At 34.7% G+C, this 23,705-nt stretch overlaps 1 protein-coding gene across 5 annotated transcripts in view; it reads right to left on the reverse strand.

Annotated features, from left to right (window-relative positions):
* The window catches only part of SLC4A10 (solute carrier family 4 member 10), a 304,278-nt gene that overhangs the window by 60,067 nt on the left and 220,506 nt on the right, over positions 1–23,705 (reverse strand). For all 5 annotated transcript variants that reach the window (XM_045558894.1, XM_045558891.1, XM_045558893.1 and 2 more), the window contains 4 exons: positions 19,752–19,852; positions 16,573–16,747; positions 15,842–15,975; positions 15,192–15,437 (listed from right to left, as the gene is read on the reverse strand). In XM_045558894.1, coding sequence (XP_045414850.1) covers positions 15,192–15,437; positions 15,842–15,975; positions 16,573–16,747; positions 19,752–19,852 — 656 coding nt within the window. The remainder of the gene's footprint in view (positions 1–15,191; positions 15,438–15,841; positions 15,976–16,572; positions 16,748–19,751; positions 19,853–23,705) is intronic.

A 23,705-nucleotide genomic window follows, 5' to 3' on the forward strand; every position in this document is an offset into this window, starting at 1 on the left:
TTTAAATTGTTATGGAGAATAGAATAATTATTTTAGATATTTGCCTAGGCACATAGATATGCTGCATTTCTGATTTAAATCATTTGAACATAAAGAAGTGCAGTGGACCTGCCTCAGATCCCAAACCAACATTGCCGTGAATTCTAATAATTCTATCACAGGTGACCATTGCAATGTAGAAAAACTGCTAATATCATTCACTAGGAGTAAGAGTCTCTTTCTTGTTAAAGTAAATTATTAATATATTGTCTGAAACTGTATATCAAGAGGCAAACATTCTTTTTTAGGTAGCTAATAATTAGAATTCTCCAAATTGGTCAGTTAGTTTACCTCAGGAGAAAAAAGGTCTAACACTAGTTTAATGGAAAATTATCTACATATTCTCAAAATTTGGTGAAAAAAATATATGTGAATCTAGAATGTAAAACAGAAAAAGTATGGCAAGTTTCTTGCAGAAGTAACATAACAAGGGGGAAAGATAGTATTAATACTATAGCAGATATATGCATACATCCACGTACATGTATGTGTGTGTATATATACATACATGCTTTCTATAGCTACTGTATATATACACATACAGATGTGGTATGCATATAGCTACAATATGCATTGCAGGAGGCATTTATGTTTCCCAATTTAATGATTTAATTTCTACATTTTATACATGAGAGAAACTAAATGTTTGATAACTTTTCTAAGGTTGTACTGATAGGATTAGATGTGAATCCTGGTCTGTTTGACCTTGAAACTCCTGCTGTTTTATCTATAATATGCTCCCTCTAGATGTAACTTGGTGCCATTTCTGTCCAGACAGGCAAAAGAGTGAGATGACTCCAGAACAAATGAAATAATCTACAAGTCACTCAGTGGTCCTCCCGGCTTCCCCTTTTAGGACCTCTCACCTTTAAGAAATCCCTCCAAAACATCTTGTAGCCCTGCCTTCGTGGGACGGCAACACCACCTCCACTGCCCTCAGCCTCCTCATCCAGTTTCCTGTTTCTCACAGCCCCACCTGAACCTGGTGCTATGGCTTCCCCATTCCCTCTGCTTGCCACGGGTACCACTCACTCCCTCAGGCCCATGGTCTCTGCTTTCCAAAGTGATCGCACTATATTAGTGAATGCAATGGCATAATGTGTTAATCCACTTCTGGTAGAGTATTTACATTTGCATTTTAACAGTGACTTTCTGAAAGTGCTAAGTTAGAAATTTGATGTACAATTGTCACAGGAGAGACATTTTTTGGAGAGTTGGGTCTATAAAGTGGATAGTCAGGTATGTGCCTCCTTGTCAGGGCTCTCTCTGGCTAATAACATTATTCATCTGTAAATCAATTCCAAAGTGGAAAAATATGTTTTTAATCTAAAATATTTATTTTATACATCACAGATATCATGTATAGTCAAGCAAATCATTGTTCTTTCCTGAGTCTGCACATTTGATATCTGAAATCTGAGCAGATAGTTCTCAGAGGCTGCCCACTGTGCAGAAAGTTTGAACATGATCTCTGTACCAACTCTTGGTGGCTCAGAGAAGGTTTATGGCTATTTAGCTTTTATATTCTTAAACATTGAAAGCAGATATTCTAAATAAATAAATCAAGAATAAAATGAGAAAAAACCCATTTTCCTGTCTCTCCTCTATACTGATGAACTTATGCTAAATTATTCCAATCCAAAACTACAAAAAGTAAAGAAAAGCAAAAAAAAAAAAGAGAGAAAAGCAAAGAAAAATAGAAATAGCACTGTGAGAAGATGGAATATGAGGTTGGAACAAGCTCTTCTGTTAATCTTACCCAACATAATTTCTAGTGACTCTGGCAATAAGACGTAAGTATCAAGGTAAAAAGGAAATATCTTTAGATGCATAATGTAGCCTGGTGCTTAGGACACCGGACTCTCCAGCCAGATTTCCTGTGTTCTTTCAAATCCAAACATTTAGCTGAGCAACTTTGGATAAGTCATTAATATTTAAACACTCTATGTTTCAGTTTCCTTATCTGTAAAGTAGAGATAATGATAGTAAACAACCTCATGAAGTTATTATGAGGTAAAATGAGTTAATATAGGTAAAGGTACCTAGAGCAGGGCCTGGCATAAGTAAAAACTAATTAGGTGTTAAGTATCATCATTATGGTTACTTACTATTGTTACCGTTACAAGCTCATGGACTAAAAAAAATCTAACACTCATAAAGCAGAAGAAAGAGCAGTATCCACACTTCTCTTCACTTTTTTTTATTTCAAGATATTATGCGGGTACAAACATTTTGGTTACAAGTAAGAACTTTGCCTCGCCCAAGCCAGGGCTAGAGGTGTGCTAGTAGTGGGATTGCTGGATCCAAGGGTATTTCTATTTTTAGCTCTTTGAGATATCTCAAAATTACTTTCCACGGGGGTTGTACTAATTTGCAGTCCCACCAGCAGTGTAAGAGTGTTCCAGTCTCTCCACATCCACACCAGCATTTGTTGTTTTGGGACTTTTTGATAAAGGCCATCACTGGAGTTAGGTGATATCTCATTGTGGTTTTGATTTGCATTTTCCTAATGATTAGAGACGTTGAGCACTTTTTTATATGTTTGCTGGCTATTATTCTGTCTTCTTTTGAAAAGTTTTGGTTCATGTTCTTTGCCCATTTATTGATGGGATTGTTTGATTTTTTTTCTTGTTGATTTTTTTAAGTTCTATATAGATTCTTGTAATCAGCCCCTTATTGGCTGTGTAGAAAGCAAACACCAGCATGAAACGCCAATAATTTTGACTTGTGGTGTTGGATTGTTTGGCTTAAAATATACTTTTTACAAAATACATCCCCTAGCATACCCTTTACTGTCCACAGAACAGCTAGTGCTCTAAGCCGTCTTGTTTATATAAATGGTTACAGAGTGATTAGATAAACATTATAATTAAATGCCCTCATCCTGAAGTCTTTGGTTTTGTTTCAAGGCTAATAGAGGTGATCAGTCTTCCTTACACAAGAAGAGCCTGTGGCTGTCTTCTGTAAAACATAATTTGGTACAACTCCCTTCAACATTATTACTAATTTTAGTCCCTGGGTTGCAGATGCTCTCCTTTTGCCTTTGTAGTTATTAATAGTACCTTCCTGTGTGCACTGAGCAGTAATGGTTTGTGATTCATTTTTTTCTAAGACTTTTAATTGACTACATTAGCTCCCAGAGTGCTGTGTAGCAAGTTAGATATTAATATAAAACATAAAATCAGAGAATCCTGATCTATCTGTAGAAGCCAAACATGTTTTTTTATGATTATTCTTTTTAAAAATTGCAAAAGTAATAATAAAACCACACTACAGAATATTTATAAAATAAAAAAAAAGAAAAAAATCCTCTCATAGTCTTTTTATCATAGTTGCTATAATTTTTTGGTATATTTCTTTCAGTAGTTCTTATGTATATTTTCAACATATTTTTATGAGTATACAATGTTTTTCTCTTTTTTATATAGCACTATAATATAAGCATAAGGGTGATGCTGCTGCTACATCACCCTTCAGAACCATCATTTTTAAGGGATACAACATAGCTTAATTGCTCATTCTCCTACTATCAAACATTTAATTAGCTCCTATTAAGATGACTATTTAAATAATACAGGAACAAGTCATTTATGAATATATCTATTTCTATATTTTGGATTTTATTCTTAGACGAGGTTTGCTAAGTACTTATACAGTTCTCTCCACCATATCATTCAGACATATTACTATATCACATTATGAGGAAAATAGCTTTTAAAAAATATGCAACATAACTTTATAAAACACCACCACCGCTAGATAATACTAAAAATGTAAAAACTTTCTCCACTAAATTATTAAACTTTTTCTCATCTGAATTTCATCTCCATTCAAATAAATATATCTTCTCTTTAGCCTCTAAATATATAACCTTGGAAATATTTCTCATTCTCTTTGTACTTTATACCTTTGTCTGATAGCACTTATGTCAATTGTAATTAAAGACTCAGTGTGTAATATTTAATGTCTGACTCTTTCAATGGACAGTAAGTTCTGTGAGGGTGGGGACCCCATCTATGTTGTCATTTCTACACCCAAGTACCTGGCACAAAACAGGCAGCCTTGTTTGTTCATTGACTGATACAATAATTTAAAATTATTTTGAACACTGTACTGTGCTAAGTCCTATTAGAGATACATAGAAATCTATGATAGTTCCTGCCTTTACGGAGTTACTATTATTGTAATCCTTTACTATTATTTTTACTTTACTATGTCATAGGAGAAAGTTCACAAGCTTGAAGACCAAATGGACCTGGGTTTGACCCTCATTTACCATTCACTTTCTATGTGATATTGGGCAAATTATTTAACTTATTGGAGCCCTAGATTGGTCATCTGTAAAGCAGGGGTAATACTTGTCCCACAAAGTTATCCTGAGGTTTACATGAAGTCATATATGCAAAGTTTTTGTCATAGCTCCTAGAAACTAAAGGGTATTCCATTATTATTATACTTACTGAATGAATGAAGCAAGCCTTGGCAATTGTCATTTTTCTTTTTTTCCAGTTTTTTGCTTTCTTCCCATTACCATTGTCTCAGTCAATAGTCAGGACGTAAACATTTCATGCCTGGGTTATTGTTCCTTGCTTCACTTCCTGGGATCACCTTTTAACCTGTTGTCACATAATTCTTCCCAGAGCCTTGTCATCATCCCCAGTGACCTTTGTACCAGTTAAAACTTATTTCAGATTTTAAGGCTCTCTGCCAGTTGGTCCCTAGGGGTCCCTTCTATCTACCTAACTACCCTCCACTCCAGTGATAACCTGCTCATGGGGAACTCACAGGTACAAGGAGAGAGACAGAGAAACATAGATATGCCACATACAATAAACTCAAGTGGCAGGTACAACAGAGATGAAAAGATAACTTTGAGCTTCTTTTCTCTGTGAATGCTTCTGAGCTCCCCTGAATAGTTGGTTACTTCTGTCCCTGGGCCATTATACATACATCTATATAGTACAGTTCCTATTGTATCACTTTGTAATTATTTGACACTGTAGCCTCCCCCACACTTATTGATCAACAAATACTATTTGAGCAGCTGTTATGTCCAAAGGACATCTCTAGACCTTGTCTGATAATCACTAAGCTCCTTGAGAGTAGCAACCAAATCTTATTCATTTTTATACCATCAGTGCTAATACATACAAGGAAGATCAATGGATATTGAAGGAATTATTGCATGAGTGAATGAGTAAATGAATGTATGAACAGAATGGCAAATCTACTTATTATTCCTTAAACATTTTGCCTATCTACTTCTGAATTTTGTAGGTTTCTATTTTTCTGAATTAGAAAGTAAATTTTGTTACATGGGAACTGATTTGAAGAGCATTACTTGGCCCAAATTAGTTCATACTACGGTTTGTCATAGGATTTGCATTTCCCAGCATGAAACTCATTTTTAGAAAGAAATTATAAAATAATACATGTATACAATGGCAGTTCAACAATTCAAAATATACAAAGAATAAAAAGTAAAAGGTCTCCTTTACCATCAACGTGAACCCTTTCACAACCCTTTCTTTTATCCCCAAAATAGTGTAAGCTTGGTATAATACTTCCAGACTTATTCCCTATACATTTTCCATGTCTTTCTGATGTGCATTTTTTGTTTGTTTGTTTTTGTTTGTTTGATTTTTTTTTTTTATTTTGGAGTTAAGTCATTGTATCTAGAAGGCTGTTCTTAGGGGCTTACCCAAGGCCACTAGCTAGGATAATCGCATAGATCCCTATCCCAACCTTTTAAGCTAAGTTATTACCAAGCTTCTTAAAAGAACAAGGTGAAGTGGGGCTTTAATGTGATGCAGCAAAACTCATCTCTAGACAAGAATTTTTTCCCTTCCTTGTTACATACTTATAAATGAGGAATTATTATAATCAAAATAAGCACTATTATGCTTTAATAAGCTCCAAAATATCTATTTTACTTCACAAGTATAATATCATTTTCATTATGTTTTAAATCCCTCTATTTCTATATTTTTATTTCCTGTTAGAAATTTAAAACTGCTTGAAGATAATATTTGAGATCTAAGTACATTAATAATTTATATAAACTTTCCTATATTCCAAATATTAATCATAAAATTACTTTGTACAACCATTGACCTACAATGCAGTTCAGTGTCAAAAGTGTTCAATGAAGTGTTAGCTGTCTTGGGGTTCACCTTAGTTCTTCCACTTGGTCAAGCTATAAACCCTTTAGAGCCTCAGTTTGTTTTTTAGCTCTAAATAGAGGTGATAGTCAACATTCATTCATTTATTTAACAAATATTTATTGAACATTTATTTGTGCGAGGAATCAATGTTGGCACTGTGAAAGCAATGATCAAAGCAGACTAAATCCCCTGCCCTAATGGTCCCTTCACTCTATCAGGGAGACAGATAATAGATTGATAAGTAGAGGTACCACCATGTACCACCAAAATACTATGTGATGGTAAGGATGCAGAGAAGTTGGAATATGATTTTTGCTGTTGCTGTGATTGCCCGTGGAGTCTTGTTCATAAATTCTTTGCCTAGGGTGATATCTAGAAGAGTTTTTCCAACATTTTCTTCTAGAATTCTTAGGGTTTTATATCTTAGATTGAAATCTGTCATGCATCTTGAATTAATTTTTGTAAATGGTGAGAGATATGGATCCTGTTTCAATTTTCTACATGTGGCTATCCAATTTTCCCAGCACCATTTATTGACTAGGGATTCTTTTCCCCAGTGTATATTGCTGTTTACTTTGTCAAAGATCACATGGCAGTATAAATGGGACTTGATTAAATTAAAAAGCTTCTATACAGCCAAGGAAACAATCAACAGATCAAATAGACAACCTACAGAATGAGAGAAAATATTTGCATGCTATACATCCAATAAAGGGCTAATAACCAGAATCTACAAAGAACTCAGCAAATCAGCAAGAAAAAAAATCAAATAACACCATTAAAAAGTGGGCAAAAGACATGAACAGAAGCTTTTCAAAAGAAGATAGACCAATGGCTAATAAACATATGAAAAAATGCTCAAAGTCACTTATCATCAGAGAAATGCAAATCAAAACCACAATGAGAGATTACATAACACCAGTGAGAGCTGCTTTCATCAAAAAGTCCCAAAACAATAGATGCTGGTGTAGATACAAAGAAAAAGGAACACTTATACACTGTAGGTGGTACTGTAAACTAGTACAACCTCTACAGAAAATAGTATGGAGATACCTCAGAGAACTAAAAATAGAACTACCATTTGACCCAGCAATCCCACTACTGGGTATTTACCCAAAGGGAAAAAAGACATTCTATAAAAAAGACATCTGCACTTAAATATTCATAGCAGCACAATTCACAGTTGCAAAGATGTGGAAACAATGCAAGTGCCTGTCAATATATTAGTGGATTAATAAAATGTGGTATATGTATACCATGGAGTACTACTCAGCCATAAAAAATGGTGAACTACCTCTTGTATTATCCTGGATGGAGCTGGAGTCCATTCTTCTAAGTATCACAAGAATGGAAAAATAAGCACCACATGTACTCACCATTAAATTGGTACTAATTGATCAATACTTATGTGCACATATGGAAGTAACATCTGGTAATGGGGAGGGGATGGGTAAATTCACACCTAATGGGTATGGTGTGTGCTGTCTGGGAGTCGGGCATGCCTGTAGCTTTGACTCAGGCAGTGAAAAGGCAATATATGTAAACAAAGCGTTGCTACCCTTGTTAATATTCTGGAAAAAAAAAACAGCCAGGTGAAGGCCTCGGGGCAGAAACATGCTGGGTATGTTTAAGGAAGGGCAAGAAGGTCGGATCAGTGTGGCAGGAGCAGAGAGGTAAAGCAGCAGAAGGAGACAGCAGAGAGCACCAGGAATAGATGAAGCAATACTTTGAAGGTCATGGGAAGCCACCAGTGGGCTCTGAGAAACAGAGTGACATGATATGACTTGGGTTTTAAAAGAATAATTCTGGCTGCTTTGTAGAGAACAGTGTCTGGAAGAGCAAGTGTAAAATTAGGAACACCAGTTAGAAGGTAATTGCAATAATCCAGACAAGAGATTATGAAGGTAGAGAGGGCGGTAAAAAGTGTTCAAATTCTATGTAGAGATCTGCTAGAATTTGCTGGGAAATCCGTATGTATGAGAAAGAGAGTGGACAAGAATAGCTGAAAGGATGGGATTGCCATTAACGGAGGGGAAAGAGTTGTAAGAGTTTGCTCATAACTCTAAACATAAATAGGACTAAACTATAAGCATTTTTTCTAGTGTATTAGTTCACTAGGCCTACCATAACAAAATACCACAGACAGGCTGGCTTAAACAACAGAAATTTATTTTCTCATAGTTCTGGAGTCTGAAAGTCCAACATCATGGTGCTGACGGGGTTGGTCTTCTCTGAGACCTCTCTCCTTAGCTTGCAGATGCCCAGCCGCTTACTGTGTCCTCACAGGGTCTTTTCTTTGTATGCACACATCCCTAGTGTCTCTGTGTATGTCCAAATTTTCTCTTCTTACAAGGATAACAATCAGATTGAATTAGAACCCCCCCCATATGACCTAACTTAATATTAATCATTTCTTTAAAGACCCTGTCTCCAAACACAGTCACATTCTGAGGTACTGAGGATTAGGTCTTCAACATATGAATTTGGGAGGGACACAACTCGGCACATGACATTCAGTGATATGATTTCAAAGTGTGTAGGAACATCCCTGCTGTCTCCCAAAAATGTGCTTTTATGATTGAAAAGAAAATTCTACCATGGGTAGTTCATTCATTTAGATATCAAAATGTGAAAATTTTGGAAGAAATACATCATCTTCTTACTAATCATCTTTAGAGCAAGTTCTGATAGACCATGAAGACAATAGGTATCTGTGTAATGAAGAGATGAATAATACAGTGGGATGAGTAGTAAAAGAACTTACTTGGATGCAAAGTTCCTTGATATGGGCAATGAGCATTTCTTTGTAGAACATATTTTGTGATCTTTCTCATAATATTTTAATAGTCTTGTAGAGAGAGTAATAATAATGATAGTTTTTTTGGGGTGGTATATAAAAACTCTTTTGCTTACAACTGAGAGCTAAGATCATAGAATGCTTTCACAAACTTCTTCCTTTTCCAGAGTTGTATATATACTTCTTTATTTGATGTTTTCCCATGTGTTAAGTAATATATGTAGAATGCATATGTGAAATACCTTATATTGTCAAGAACTGCACTTATAAACATAAAAATATGCTAAGCTAACTGAATTTGGCTAGCTCTATTATATAAATATCTAGTAAGAATGGTGTTCACAGCAACTAACATATTAATTTCTACAATTAAAGGGAGATGTTTCTTCCATTAAAACAAATTATTAGCAATGTCTCTAAGCATTCATTTAGCATGACTGATACAATAAAATATGTAGCAGTGATACTTGAAATATCCAGCAGATTAGAGATAAATGAATGATGTATCAACATCTTACATGAAGGAGAATACTTTGGTCAAAATTAGCCAATAGTAATGGCAGATATCTTGAGTAAAGTTATCAAATCATATACAAAGTGCCAATATTGGCATTACATTAATCTCATAAAGAATCTGCGACAATATGCCCAACCCAATGGGTGAGATAAAGTTGAGTGATAGAAAGAGATTACGCCACCTAATTAGAGAAAGCATTACTTTGAAAAAAAAGTGGGTTCTACCCTTCACTTAGTTTCATTTGATTATTGGTAAGTCATAATTCATTAACTTGTTCTATAAAACAGATCTTATCTGCTCCACAAGATTTCAGTAAATAAAAGTGAAATATTCAGAAGGACTTTGGAAAAAAATGCTACTTTCTCTGGAATTAAAACTTTAGGGATGTCTGAATTTATTTTAACTGATGTTTTAGAAACGGAAATGGCAAGGCAGCTACTAGAGCAATGGTTCATAACTTTTTATAGCTATGTATTTCTATCTATGCAAATATCTATATGCCTTTATTAATTATATTTTTCATTTACAATGAGTTTTAAGGTTATAAAAATCCAGTGAAATATTTGGAAGATTTTATTATGAATACTTCCTTAAAGAAAAAAAACTTTGCTGCCTATCTAAACTTCTTCTTTTCACTGCTGATATGTGTATCAGTGGTTAAAAACAATGTTTTAGAGAAATTTTAAAATTCTGGCAGTTGGAAGAAATATTAAAAAGCTGTATGATCTCACAGACTATAGGAAAATTATGTACCAATGTGTCTCAGAAAGGGAAAGATGGGGAGTACTATTTTTCCAATTACACATAAAGATTATATACATTAAACAAACATTTATTGGGAAATGTGGGAAAAGCTCTTCCTATAATCTGTTTTGTCAGCTCATTGAAGTTCTATCTCTCTTATTCTACGTATTTTGACTTCATCTTGAGTGAACGGTTCATTCAAGAATGACACAACAATGTTACTACTCAGGATTCTGGTACAGTTTTAGTGACATCAGTCACCAAAAATGGCTGGACTCAGGATCAGCTACAAATTAAGCCTTGAATACCATCCTTCGGAGTTGACACTACATGATTCATTTGCTAGATTTTTATATTGCCTTCTGGCAAGATTAGAAATATCATATTCAATCCACATATCTTGAATACTTTTAATTTTACCAATACATTTCAGTATATTGATTAACAAGTTAGTAGTTTTTCAAGTGAAAATCCATTTCTGACATTCAGCAAAGCCTCAGTGTAGAACTGGGATGTGGCTAATAATCACAGGATTTGTAGTAGCTTTTCTAGAGTGTAGCCTCTCTGCTTTAATGCTAACTAACCACTCCTGAAGTTTGGACTCCTGATCAGAATTCTAGCTGCCCATGGTTATAACTTAACCTAACATACATTTCTTACCACAGTGACTGTGCTGAGGTATTTTAATGTAAATTAAAACATTATTGCATTTCACTTTAAATATTTCAGAATATATCCTTAAATCTAGGTCAAGTCAGGAAACAAAGAGAAATGAGGTCAGTACTTCAAAGACTGTGAACTCTGAGAATAGTTATCACATCTCACCAAAATATGGCCACATAACAGTAGCTATTCAATGCATCTTTAAGGAAGAAACCGAGAAACCACCAATACTTGCTTAGCACTCTCTCTCTAACATTGGGTGCCCATGTAAATTGCTGCTTTTTCATAGCTATTTAATAAGACCATATGAAAGATAATTATATTTAAGATCTCTAATTCCAAACCATAGTCATAGAAAAGGAAAATAGTAGCTGAAAATGCATATGAAGGATAACATTATTGAAGGACACAACAAAAGCTTATCACTATCTACCAATTAACTAGCTCTCTGAAGGTAGAATGATAAAGAGACACTAATTCTGTCCACAAAATGGTCATAATCCATTAGGGACAATGAGAATAAAACATGTAAATAATAAAATATTATATTGGATACTACTGCTACTGAAAACAAGACTTTATCATTAAAATAAGAATTTTGTTTGAAAGAAGGAACAGAAAACAAGGATAGCAAATGTTTGGGTCAAGAACCAAGAATGAAGTGTGTTGTTAGAAGTTTATTTATTGAATAATCATCCCTTGAGTGCCTACTCTTCTATTTATTTGATTCTAAGCTGTCAGATTATTCACTTTATAAAAATAAGCTTGTTGGGGGGGGATCTTTATGTCAAATGTACATATCGGTTGTAAGAAGAATTTTCAGAAATGTAAAAATATGAACAAACGTGTCCATATTATTATAATATGTCCTGACTACTTTGCTAGGTACAGTGGGTACAAAGTTGTGTCTAATAGTCATGACCCACCATTATTAAGATTAATCTAGTGGAGATATACCAATATTATTCAAATAAATGCATAAAAATATAATTACAAAGTTGTGTTGCAAGAAATTATGGACAAATTTAGTCAAGTGTATATGTAGCAAAAATGTGATTCAAAAAAAGTTAAAACACAGAGGTTTTCAAAAATCTGTTTCATTCTTCATTTTTTGACTAGTGAGTGCTAAAAGGTCCATGAGCTCTGATAACTTTCCTTTCCTTTTCTTTCTCCCCACTTCTCTGGTCAACTTTTGGAGTTCTGCCATAAATTGCAGTCCTGTTTCTCTGGGTTCTTCCAGATGATTTCTTCACCATATTAGTACCCTGTCTAAATTTTCAATCAGAACTAGTTATATGAATCCAAATTTATATATCTTTATCCCATGTCAAGCTTCTCATAACGTGTCAAATTTATTGAAAACTTCTAGCTGAAATCTTGAATGGTACTATTAAAGACAATGTAAACAAGCACCAATTGTCTCTCCTTGCAAACAAGATTGGCCAGGTGATATTAATTATTTTGCAACATGTTCCATTATTCAATACACGTTATCACTTAACCTTATCTACAGTATTATGCTGGGACTATGGGAGGTAAAATTATTACATGTTTTCTATTAATACTTTAAGGGAGGTTCAAATCTAGTTAAGGGGATGAAAAAAAGGGTATTCTTCTATGAGTATAATGTCAGTTAGTAAATAACATTTATTCAGAACAGATCACTATCCTGGGTTATGTAGAGGGCTGAGTGTTGGAGAAAACAAAAAAGACACAGAAAAAATAAAAATAAAAACAAATATTTTTCCTAACCAAGTACTGAGATCTCTCCTTCAACAGCTTGGTAATCATTATATTTTATTGAACTCTAGTCTCTCTCTCTCTACATATATTAGAAATAAGAGAAATAGACCCTGAACTTTGCCTTGGCCCAACAATTGCAAAACACTGATATGGATCCTTAATCTTTCTTTGGCTAGCCATCTTTAAGAATTTTAGATTATTACTACACATTGAAGGAACATTTCATTTTACACAAGCAGAACACTTCATTCTATTTTTGCCATTTCCTAAAATCAAAGCAACCAAGAAAAAATTGTTCCCACAAACTCATTACTTATTGCTAACTTGACATATTCAGCTTGATCATCTGGTATAATGTATATATTCTCAAAACTAAATAGATTATCTTGACACTTGCTCTTGGCACAATGAAAGAAAAGCTTATATCTTCAAATATAAGGTCTACATATCACCACATTATAAGGTTAGGATGCCAGAGGAGCTAGGAAAATCTTTTAAAAAATCAAAGACATTTTTGTTATCTGGTTGTTAAATTATGAATTTAAGGAAATCTGAATATAGGAGGCCTAAGCATAAAGGATATCTGAAATGTAGATCCTAAACATGATGCCCTTTCTCCAATATCTTATACCTGTACAAAATATGTGATATTATACACATATTTAGTTTTCAAATATCACAATCTCAGACATATTATGTCCTAGCTATAATATTTTATAGGAATTTTTCTAATAAAACCTGTAAAAGCATGAGGCCAGCAACATCCAAAGAAAAAAACTTTAGATGAGCATTAGTATAGTGACACTTAAAAACTGATTTAGTGTGAAAAGATCACAATGACAAAAAAGCCACTAAAAGTGTCATGTGGACTTAATGAAACAGAGTAAATGTTTTCTGCAGAAAAGAATTTAATTTCTTGTTTTACCACTATCTATATGACTTTGGGCAAATATCTCAAAGCTTTAATGAATGTCTTGCATCCGGGCCTGTGCATGCCTCTTTCTGAGATACTACTTCCTGTCCTATTCCTCAGAACCTTCCTAACCCCTGCTGACTTTTTGTTCTATATCACTTCCTCCAGGAAGCCTTCTCTGAACCCTAAATATAGGTTAGGTGATCTTCTAATGTGGTACCATAGCATTCTATACCAACCTCCCAGCACAGCACTCATGTCATTATGTTGTCTGTTTGTTTACATTCCCTACTAAACTAGAAACTCATTGAGGACAGACTATTATCCATCATGATTTCCCTAGCACCTCCATAGTCCCTGGCATGTAGTAGGCTTGAAAATCCAACCAGAGATAATTATATATCCTAGTATGGATATCCAAATTCAGTGACACACTCCCTTTTCGAGAGATAAATGAAATGGCATATATCCCTGGTTCTGATCAAACCATTTTTCCCATCTGCCTACTTCCTAGCCTCCTTAGTCCCTTCTTAGTTGTGTTTACAACACTCTATTTGCTTTGAATGGGAAAGTTATTTTATATTTCCACTTTGATTTTTCTTGTCCAACAAAGGGGGTGCACTGTTTAATGCTATCTCTAAAGACCAAAAAAAAAAAAAAAAAGTCAGAGTACTAAAAAATTGTTATTTTCATCATTCTACATGAAATTATAACATTGTGCTATTCTGGTCTAATTTCAACAATTTAAACTTCTAATAGTAAATAAAGATAAAAATTTTTCAAAGGGTTTGAGGCCAAATCTAAGCAGTTTATAGGAAAGGCATTGATGGATGATGCAGAGGTTTTAACTGTCTGATAAAAAACATACTACTTCAAAAATTTGCTGCATAAGAATCTATGCATAAATGCAACAAAAAAATTCTAAAATTAAACAAAAGAGTCATTTAATGGCCACATATAGTCTGAAGACAAAGCCTTAGAGCAACTCCAAACTGCTGGCACACGAAAACTACAAAGAGCAGCAATAAGGCCAACCTCATTTTTAGTCCTTAACTGTAATATTACCTTCAACAAGTAATACCTGAATATTTTGATCATAAATGTTACAAGTTCCAAAACCAAAATTAAACTCAGTGATTTGCTTTTATCACACTTTCAAATGTCAAGCTAGTGCCAGCTACAGACCCAATCAGTCTCTTTTACCTCACTGCTTTAGAGCAGTGAAAATCTTACATTTTCATTACTATGTTTCTTTGGATTATAGTAAATTGAAAAGACCCAGAAGAAAGACCAAAACATATATTTTTTTTGAAAGTAAAATTGTGTATATTAAAATTGACTTGGTTCATTATCTCCTTCTTTTAGAGAATACTTGATAAATAGAACTTTAAAAAGATACTCTTGGCAGAGATGGTATAATGAGAACATAAATATCAGATGAGTGGCTGATTAGATGACTTTTAAAATCCTGTTCAGCTCTGAAAGTCCAGGATTTAGGTCATGAATCAACTTAAGGCACATTCTCTGCTGAGTAAGTTCCTCATATTTCTTATAACAATAGCAATATTTGTAAAAAGAAAGGCCCCAGCCAACAGGGGAAACGGTACTTACGAGTATTGTGTCAGCAGTTCCAAATCATTATGCATGTTGATTGGATATGCTTCACTGAGCTCAAACAACTTCTCCAGGGCTTCATAAATGAAAATGATGCAAATTAGAGAAGCAAAAGCTTCTTCAGTAAACCGGGTGATATAGCAGACAAGAGAACTTGCATCAGTGGCCACAAGTATGATACATAGGGTTGCAGTCCAAAGTCCAATACTAGCTCTTAAAGATAGGTATGACAGCCCATATTCTCTAGGAGGAGGAAAAGGAAAGAATAGTGGAAATAAGGTCATTTAACAGCTTGACTCTATTTAAATAAATGAAAATAAGTGTAATTCAGGAAGTAAGTAAATAAACTTCACATCCCATGAGTATCTAAACTCAAGACTTTGTCTAAAGGGGACATCTAAGGGGACAAAAACTAAAACGGGTTTCTCAGTGCCTAGAACTGAATCTTGTTTTTTATAAAGATTAAATAACAATATACACAAATCTTTTACTTTTCCTCTATTTCCCTGGAGAGACAAAAATGACAAACTGAATCAAATCAGCCATTTCCATTTCTCCCAACAGTCCTCCAAAAGTGATGTTGGGAGAAGTATAAATACAGTAAAGAAAAAGAAAGGGGCTAAGGGCCAAGAGTACATAACACTTACTTGCAAAATTTAAACAAAATCTTTTCAAACACCAAAACTGGTCCTGTACTGCCTAATATGGTAAGAGGCTGTCCACCAAAGAGAGAATAGGCTATCCCGGTCATGGATGCTCCAAAGAGAGATTCGATTGCACTCTGTGTAGAGATATAAATGGTTCCATTACCTAAGCTGTATATGCAGCCATAGTAACTAGGGAGAAAATGTTTAAAATTCATGGGTATGTACTTTCTCCTTCATTATGAAAAGCCTAGCAATCCTGGGCAGGATGTAGGGTAGGAACATGAGAGAACGGGCCAACAGTAAGCAGAAAATGAGTGGTAGCAAATAGTGAGGAGTCCTCTCCACTTTCCTATCTCATGTTTCTGTTGCCTTACCAAAATAAATAAATATATTCAAGATTAATGTCTGGACAGAAACATGGCCTGGTTATATGGGAAATGGTCGTCTCATGAGGTAGAAACCGAGCCTAAAGCTAGCCTAGGATTGGGGGCCAAAGGGAATGACATCAGATCAGAACCTTGTATAAGACTCAGAACTAGTTGTTCTGAGATATTCCACACCCAGATTACCAGTTCCACTAGCCATTTGGGAAATTCGTATGAAGTTTATCTGCCAGACCATCTATTAAATCTCTCCTCATAAAGGAATCCAAATTAAAATGCTCAGTTATCTAACTATGAATCCTAAAAATGGATTAAGTTTCAAAGTTCAGAGAAAAGCATAATACATACTATACGCCCTTCAGTTGCTTCTCCCAGCAGTCCTCCAAATGTGATGACAGGAGACATACACGCGCAGTAGAGAAATAGAAAAGATGCTAAGCACTGCAGGCTGAAAGCATCTGTGAAGTCACTCCAGAAGTATGGAGCTTTTCTTTTGATATCTAAAATAAGTCCCCCAAAAATCCTAAAATAGGGGGAAAACACAATAGTGAAATACAAATATAAAAAAAGCACACAAATCAAAATGCTCATTTGCTTTGTTGCCAGGTCACAGTATACGTTTTCCATCAGCAGAGGCGAGACCCACATTAACCTGCTACGTTGTATTATCATGGTCTACAGAGATGGCTTCGCACCACTAGGTTACCTCAATTCCTAACCAAATAGCATGTCAACCAAAAATCCCAGGTTCTCTAAAACAAGGTTCAGAGCTGTTCACCAATCAAAAGTCAAATAATGAGATTCAAAGATCACTCTTATCTCTGTGACATTTCTACATCAACCTACTCCTCCTAAACTCAGGCCTACCGTCCTCAACCATTGGCAGTATTTTCTAATTGTTTACATTCCATTTAACATAGCAGAAAGTGAGGGGGGGAGGGTTAACTAGCTTTTGTATCCTCCAATAGTGAACATCACCCTAGAGAGAAAAAGTAGTGTTTAACCATGGCTCCAGTTACCTATTCTCTCTGCCAAAAAATAAAAAATAAAAATAAAAAAAATCTCTCACCAGATACTGTTCCAGGAAGACATCTAAATGGTCTTATGGATAACAGCAATACTTAACAGAGACAGATAAGTTCCATAGTTGTTTTCATTTTTAGGAAATTAGAGGAGTGGACCTTATAATAACCAAACTAGATAAATGTAATTTTGATCCACTATTGCCTTAGCATATCCCAATATCTATGATTCACAAGACAATAATGACTTTACTTGGTATAAATTCATTTATTCTAAATATATCTAAAATCACATTGAAATATTTAAAAGAGGATTTTTTTGGGGGGGAAGTATTAAACTATAAAATATCGCTTAAAATTTTAGGATTAATTTTTTTTAACCTATTAGAAATGAGAGCATCAACAAACAGGTATTCTCATTCTTTGGACATTTAATAATAATATGCAGACTTAACACTTGACTACTGGAAGTTCTTTGTGCTCCATGGAATAGAAATGTGATATTAAAATGAATAAGACTATGATTAAGTTCCTACATGAAAGTTAACGGTGAAAAAACCTATTGTGTTCCAATATACTGCCAGAATGCTGAATATACGTGGATCATACAAAAATGTTAAACTCTTGTTATTTATTTTATGAATAAGAACATTCATTTAGTAGTCCTAGAACTACCTCAAAAATAATTATTCTCTTGAAAAATAAATTCTGGTTGGCCATGAAAAATGTATGTATTCAGAAAAACTGAAAATTTTCAGCATTATTTTTAATTTCCCTGATATGATATAGACCTAAGAGTTATAATACATATTAGTAACTATCTTACTATTATGTGGGTATAGAATCACTATGCTTCCCTAGTAAGTGCTTCCATCAGGGAGATATGGAGTAGGAGAGGGTTGAGAAGAATGAAATTTCAAGTAAAAAAAAAGGACATTTGAAACTCAGAGAAGCTTGCAGAGAACCTGTGAAATTTACACACACACAAAAGATCACCTTAGGTTTCTCTACCTGTGTTTGGTAAGACATATGCATATTTTTAATTTGGGAGATCATTTCTGAATAATTCTCTAACTTATCAAAGCCATAATTCACCACATATTTACCCTACTAGTCTATTTATACATTCATTTATGATTTATATCCCACCTAATCCCAAAAAGAATTTGAGGTGATTATGAACTATTAATTAGTAACTAATATTTATAGTTTTGATAGAACTTTATATTAGACCATTGCTTTCTAATTAATTACTTATTAGCGCATACATTAGTCTGAATAGCTGTTATATTACTGTGTAATAAATGTGTTTTTAGCAGTAAAAATCTAAATCCGGAAGTGGGAGTTCATTACAGAGAACAGTGCAAGAGCAGCCCAGATGTACACCAGCAACTCCAGGAGAGCAGATGAGTAATGGACACTTCAAGTCATGTCAGCAACAGAATCTGTGGAAGAACTCTGGAGAAGCGAAGATACCGGATATTGGTGACCTGGGAGGATTTAGGAAGCAGTAAGGAAAAGTGAACTTCGAAAAAAATCTGAGCTATGTGGCATGTTACACCTGAGAAAGAGAAAAAAAAATACCACCAAAAATAAAAAGACAGCATTTGAAAGTATGAAAGCAAACAGAATGAGTAACAAAGTTTCCAGTGAAAGGAAAAGGAAAAAATTGTTTGAGCCATCTCAAATTACATATCAAGCCTGAGGAAGACGTTAAAGGACGTTTCCTCAGAGACAAAACATACATAAAGGGAAAGAACACAGAATTAAAATGCAGAGTTGTCAGGAACTGGAAAGTCAGCTTAGAGGACACATTGCAAGCAGTACAGGAACCGGCCTTGAGGGCAGGGAGCACCAATCCTGCAAAGCCTTTGCAATTGCCTTTAATTATAATGGAGTCTGTGCTCACATACTCCCTGAAGAGAGACCCACCCAAGGGTTTCTGATTTTCTGCTCACACATTGCTCGGAGAGAGACAAGCTGTCAAAAAACCATAAAGAACCATTTTAAGAAATAAATTGAAGCTTTCATCTCTTCAAAGATGTGTGATTAGAAAAATAAATCATATAGCTCTTTCAAATCACAGCCGTAAAAATAAAAAATACCATTATATACATCCTACTTGCATTTAATGAGATAGGGTCTACAAGACTGAGTTCTTGGTATTCAGTTTTATTTCTATCTTGAACTTGACGCTTTCAACGGGCTCTTTTGGAAGAATCAATTGACAGTTTTCTTATTCTAAGAATCTGGGAATGCATGTTATGCACAGCAAAATGAAAGACTTAGTAAGATAAAATGGAATGGTGTATCCACTGCTTTAGTTTAACAGTAATGACACAATCATTAGTAACTTTAGAGAAATCAAATTAATTGGCATTCTCACCCACAAAAAGTAGGTATTAAAAGTACAAAACAAATTAGATCTCAAACTAGCAATTCCTGACAGACAAGAATGATATGTCATTTGGTCCTTGAAGTCCCATGCAAGTGATTTTCACTAACCTTCCGGTTCGCTCGAGTTCAGGTCCACTATGTCCTCCGTGGGGCTCAGCTTCCCCATGGGCTGCTGTTCCATTTGGCACAGCAGGAATCTTCCTCTTCTCCTGCAGGAAGTTTCTTTGTTTGTTTTGTTTTGTTTTGTTTTAATTTCAGGTGTTAATTCTACTAACAGTAACAATTTTTTTTTTCCTTGAAGCAATATGCAGAGAGAATAAGAACCCAGGATTTGTTACTTAGTTGCTGCTTGAACTCTGGGAAGTTATGTAGCCTCCTAAAGCATCAGTTTCTTCCTTCATTTACTGGGGGTGACAACAGTTACCTATCTTACATCATGCTTGAGAGAATTAAATGAGGTGATGGGTGCTTATTTATTCTTTAACTGATACTAATTGAGTGTCTACTGTGTGTCATTCATTATCATGAATGCTAGAGTTGCAAGGTGGGCAAGGAAAAGCATTCTGTTAGTGGAAAGAGAATAAATTTACAGTATTAGGTAGAGATAGGAGGTATGAAAAAAGGGAAGGGGCAAAGGGAGACCAAGTGGGAGTGAGGAGGTGTTAGCCATGGTGTGTTATGTGCCTGGCATAGTGTAACCTTTCAATAAACATTAACTATTATCATTATTTTAAAAGTATGTTTCCTAGGCTGGGTGCAGTGGCTCATGCCTGTGATCCTAGCACTTTGGGAGGCTGAGGTGGCAGGATTGCTTGAGGTCAGAAGTTCAAGACCAGCCTGAGCAAGAGCAAGACCCCATCTCTACCAAAAACATAGAAAAATTATCTATGTATAGTGGCGTGCACCTGTAGTCCCAGCTATGCATGGGAGGCTGAGGCAGGAGGATCACTAGAGCCCAGGAGTTTGCAGTTGCAGTGAGCTATGATGACACCAATGCACTCTAGCCTGAATGACAGAGACTCTATCTCAGAAAAATAAAATAAAATAAAATAAAATAAAACAAAACAAAACAAAACAAAATAAAATAAAAATATATTTCCCTCTATGATTCTGGCTGGTATCTTTCTTCCCAGGAAAAAATTTGTAAAATGGGCCTTTCTGACTCATAGAGGCCCAAAGACTGTTGCAAAAACAAGGCTTCTAATTGAACCAATGACAAATTAACAGAGATTTAGATAGTGCTGTTTTCCCATAGGTCTATTATACATACCACTTTTGTCAGTGACAGAGATATTTTTAAAAAATCATAAAGTCCTACCTAAAAATCCTAGCTATGATGATCTTAGAGCACACCAATGTGTTCAAAAGCACTTCAAAGGATAATAAAAAATTTTAATTAGTACAATTAAGATTTTCACTTCACTACCATTCCAAAATAGTATAAACATGAAGAACAAAAGTGACTCATCAACTGATCATACATACAATAGGACATTTAGATGGAATGATACAGGTTTAAAACATGATAAAAATAGGTTTTGAAATACACACAATACAGGAAAGTTTACTGCTTAATATTTGTACAATTTCCCCAGGTATATGCATGGATACAGTGAGACTTAAGTTCAAAGATAAAAGAGAAGACGTCTGTCAACTAATGAAAGAACTGTCTTTACAGGTAAATAAAATACATTAGTAAAGAAATTTAAGACTGGCCTTCAACACCTATTTCCCAGTCACTTAGGGAAACATTTCATAGCTTCCACAAGTTTCAGAAAGCAAGTAATATTATATGGTCTTTTGGGGGAACTAGCCCTTATGAGATAAGTTAACTCTTGTTTTACAGTGACAAAACCAAGAAAGTGCAGTGTCTTGGAAGCCAAGTAAAGAAGGTATACCAAGGAAAAGGGAGCCACCAACTCTGCTAAATGCTGCTGAATGATAGGCTAAATAAAATGCAGACTGAAAACTAACCACGAGATTTAGCACTGTGGAGATTATTGGTGACCTTCATCTATTTTAATGAAGTGGTAGGGGCAAAAGCCTATTGAAGTAGGCATTAAGAGAGAATCGAAGGAGAGTAATTGGAAGCAGGTAGCATGGAGGACTCTTCTGTGGCATTTTGTTGCAAAGGGAAACGAAGAAGAATAGCTGGCTGGGTAGTGGTATCAAGAGAGTACTTTTTTTAAGATCGGTAAATTAACAATATGTTGTATGCTAATAAAAATGATACTGTACAGAACAAAAGAATTGATATAGAGAAGAAAGAGGAGAATTGGTAATGTTCTTGAGTAGGTGTGAGGAGATGGGATCTGGTACACAAGTGGAAGGCTGGCTTTGGATAATTTATCAACAGTAAGACGGGAAGGCAGAGTATATGGATGCAGATGCTGGCAGGTGGATATTTAGGATAGTGGGAGTCTATGGAAGTTCTTTTTTGATTGTTTCAAATTTCAGGGGGAAATAAGAGGCAAGTTACATGTAAGAGTGAGGGTCAAAAAGGATGTGCTGAAGGTTTGAGGAGAGAAGAACAGGTGTGGAATAGTCTTCAAGAGAGAATGATTGGACTAGGGAAGTATGGTATGATGTACTTGCAACATTAAGGGCCCACTTGAAGTATGTGGTCATGAATTTATGGGAGGACAGCCTTGGTAGTTATGTTCTCCTTCAGCTTCGGCTGTATCAGTGCAGGTACAAAGTAAAGAGTTGGATTCTCACAGGGTTGTGGTTTTGCCAAGCAAGTACATGTCATGAAAGGAAAGCAAAGAAGTTTAGAATACATGCAAGGAAGTGATTGTAATGACTGACACAAAATTCTAATGAATATTTTCAGGGTTATCCCTTGAGATGACAAGTTATTCTTGTCTTAACTGAAAGGAAAAAGTTTTAAAAATGCTGTGATTTGCACATTTCAAAAGAATAAAAACCATGGGAATTATCCCATGGGGGAAAATATTATTTAAATGAGTATGAGGTCAGGGTGCTTAATATATCTTAATTCATTTTACTCTGTCTAATAAAAGAGGGCCTGACACTATCTATTATTTAACTACAATGTACATTTTAAAAGTATTAATGTTGACAAGTAGCATACAGTGTATCTCTAAAGCAAACTCATTGTATGGAATTGTGCTGTCTGATATACCCCCATACTAACCCCATATGTCTATTTAAATTTAAGTTAATTAAAATGAAAAAATTCAGTGCTTCAAGTTGCAGTACAGCATTTCTAGTGCTCAACAGTGGCTTGATTATTAGATAGCATAGATATAGAACATTTTCATTACTGCAGAAAGTTCTATTGGATAGCATTGATACAGAACGTCAGTAGAGAGGTTAAAGCATTTGTTCAAGGTCATGCAAACGGATAATGGCCAAACCCAGATACCTTGATTCTTAATTTAATGTTCTTTCTACTCCTGCTTCTCAATACCCAGAATCCAATTATATAAAATAATTCTGATTTTAAAGGGTCTCATAAAAATAAAAAATACAGATCTCTGAGACTTCTACTAGCTTCAAAAACATTATTCTTCAAAAACAAAGTGTTTTTAAAAGTGCTTCATTTTACCTTAAATGTGTGAAGAACAAATTGGTATTACAGTGACATTTAAAGTCTTACTCTCAATGTATTAATCTTTTTGCTGAATTTCTCCAAATAACATCAATTAAAGAGTTTCTATCTTATTACTTCAGGAAGCATTACATTGCTTTTTCTAATATCATTAGTGCAGAGTTGTATGCAAGAACAGAAATGAGACAATCTACAACCCCTACAATTACATCTTAAGCAACTGCTTTTATTTTAATAATAGATCAACTGAAATATGTGGCTGCAGTTATAGAATGACAAAATGGTAATTGTTGATAAAAGGTAAGTAAATAGTCTTTAATAATTATGAAATGACTTCAAAATGAAAATACAGAAATGAGATGTCAGATTATTTTCTTTAAAATGACAGTGGGCTTGAGATGACCTCTGTAAGTACTCATGGCTGAGAGGTACACTTGCTCATTTGCCCACCAAACCAGAAAAACTTCTAAGTCCAGGGCTGGGTCAAT

The sequence above is a fragment of the Lemur catta genome, chromosome 8 (genome assembly GCF_020740605.2).
Source record: "Lemur catta isolate mLemCat1 chromosome 8, mLemCat1.pri, whole genome shotgun sequence".
In the NCBI taxonomy this organism is placed as follows: Eukaryota; Metazoa; Chordata; class Mammalia; order Primates; family Lemuridae; genus Lemur; species Lemur catta.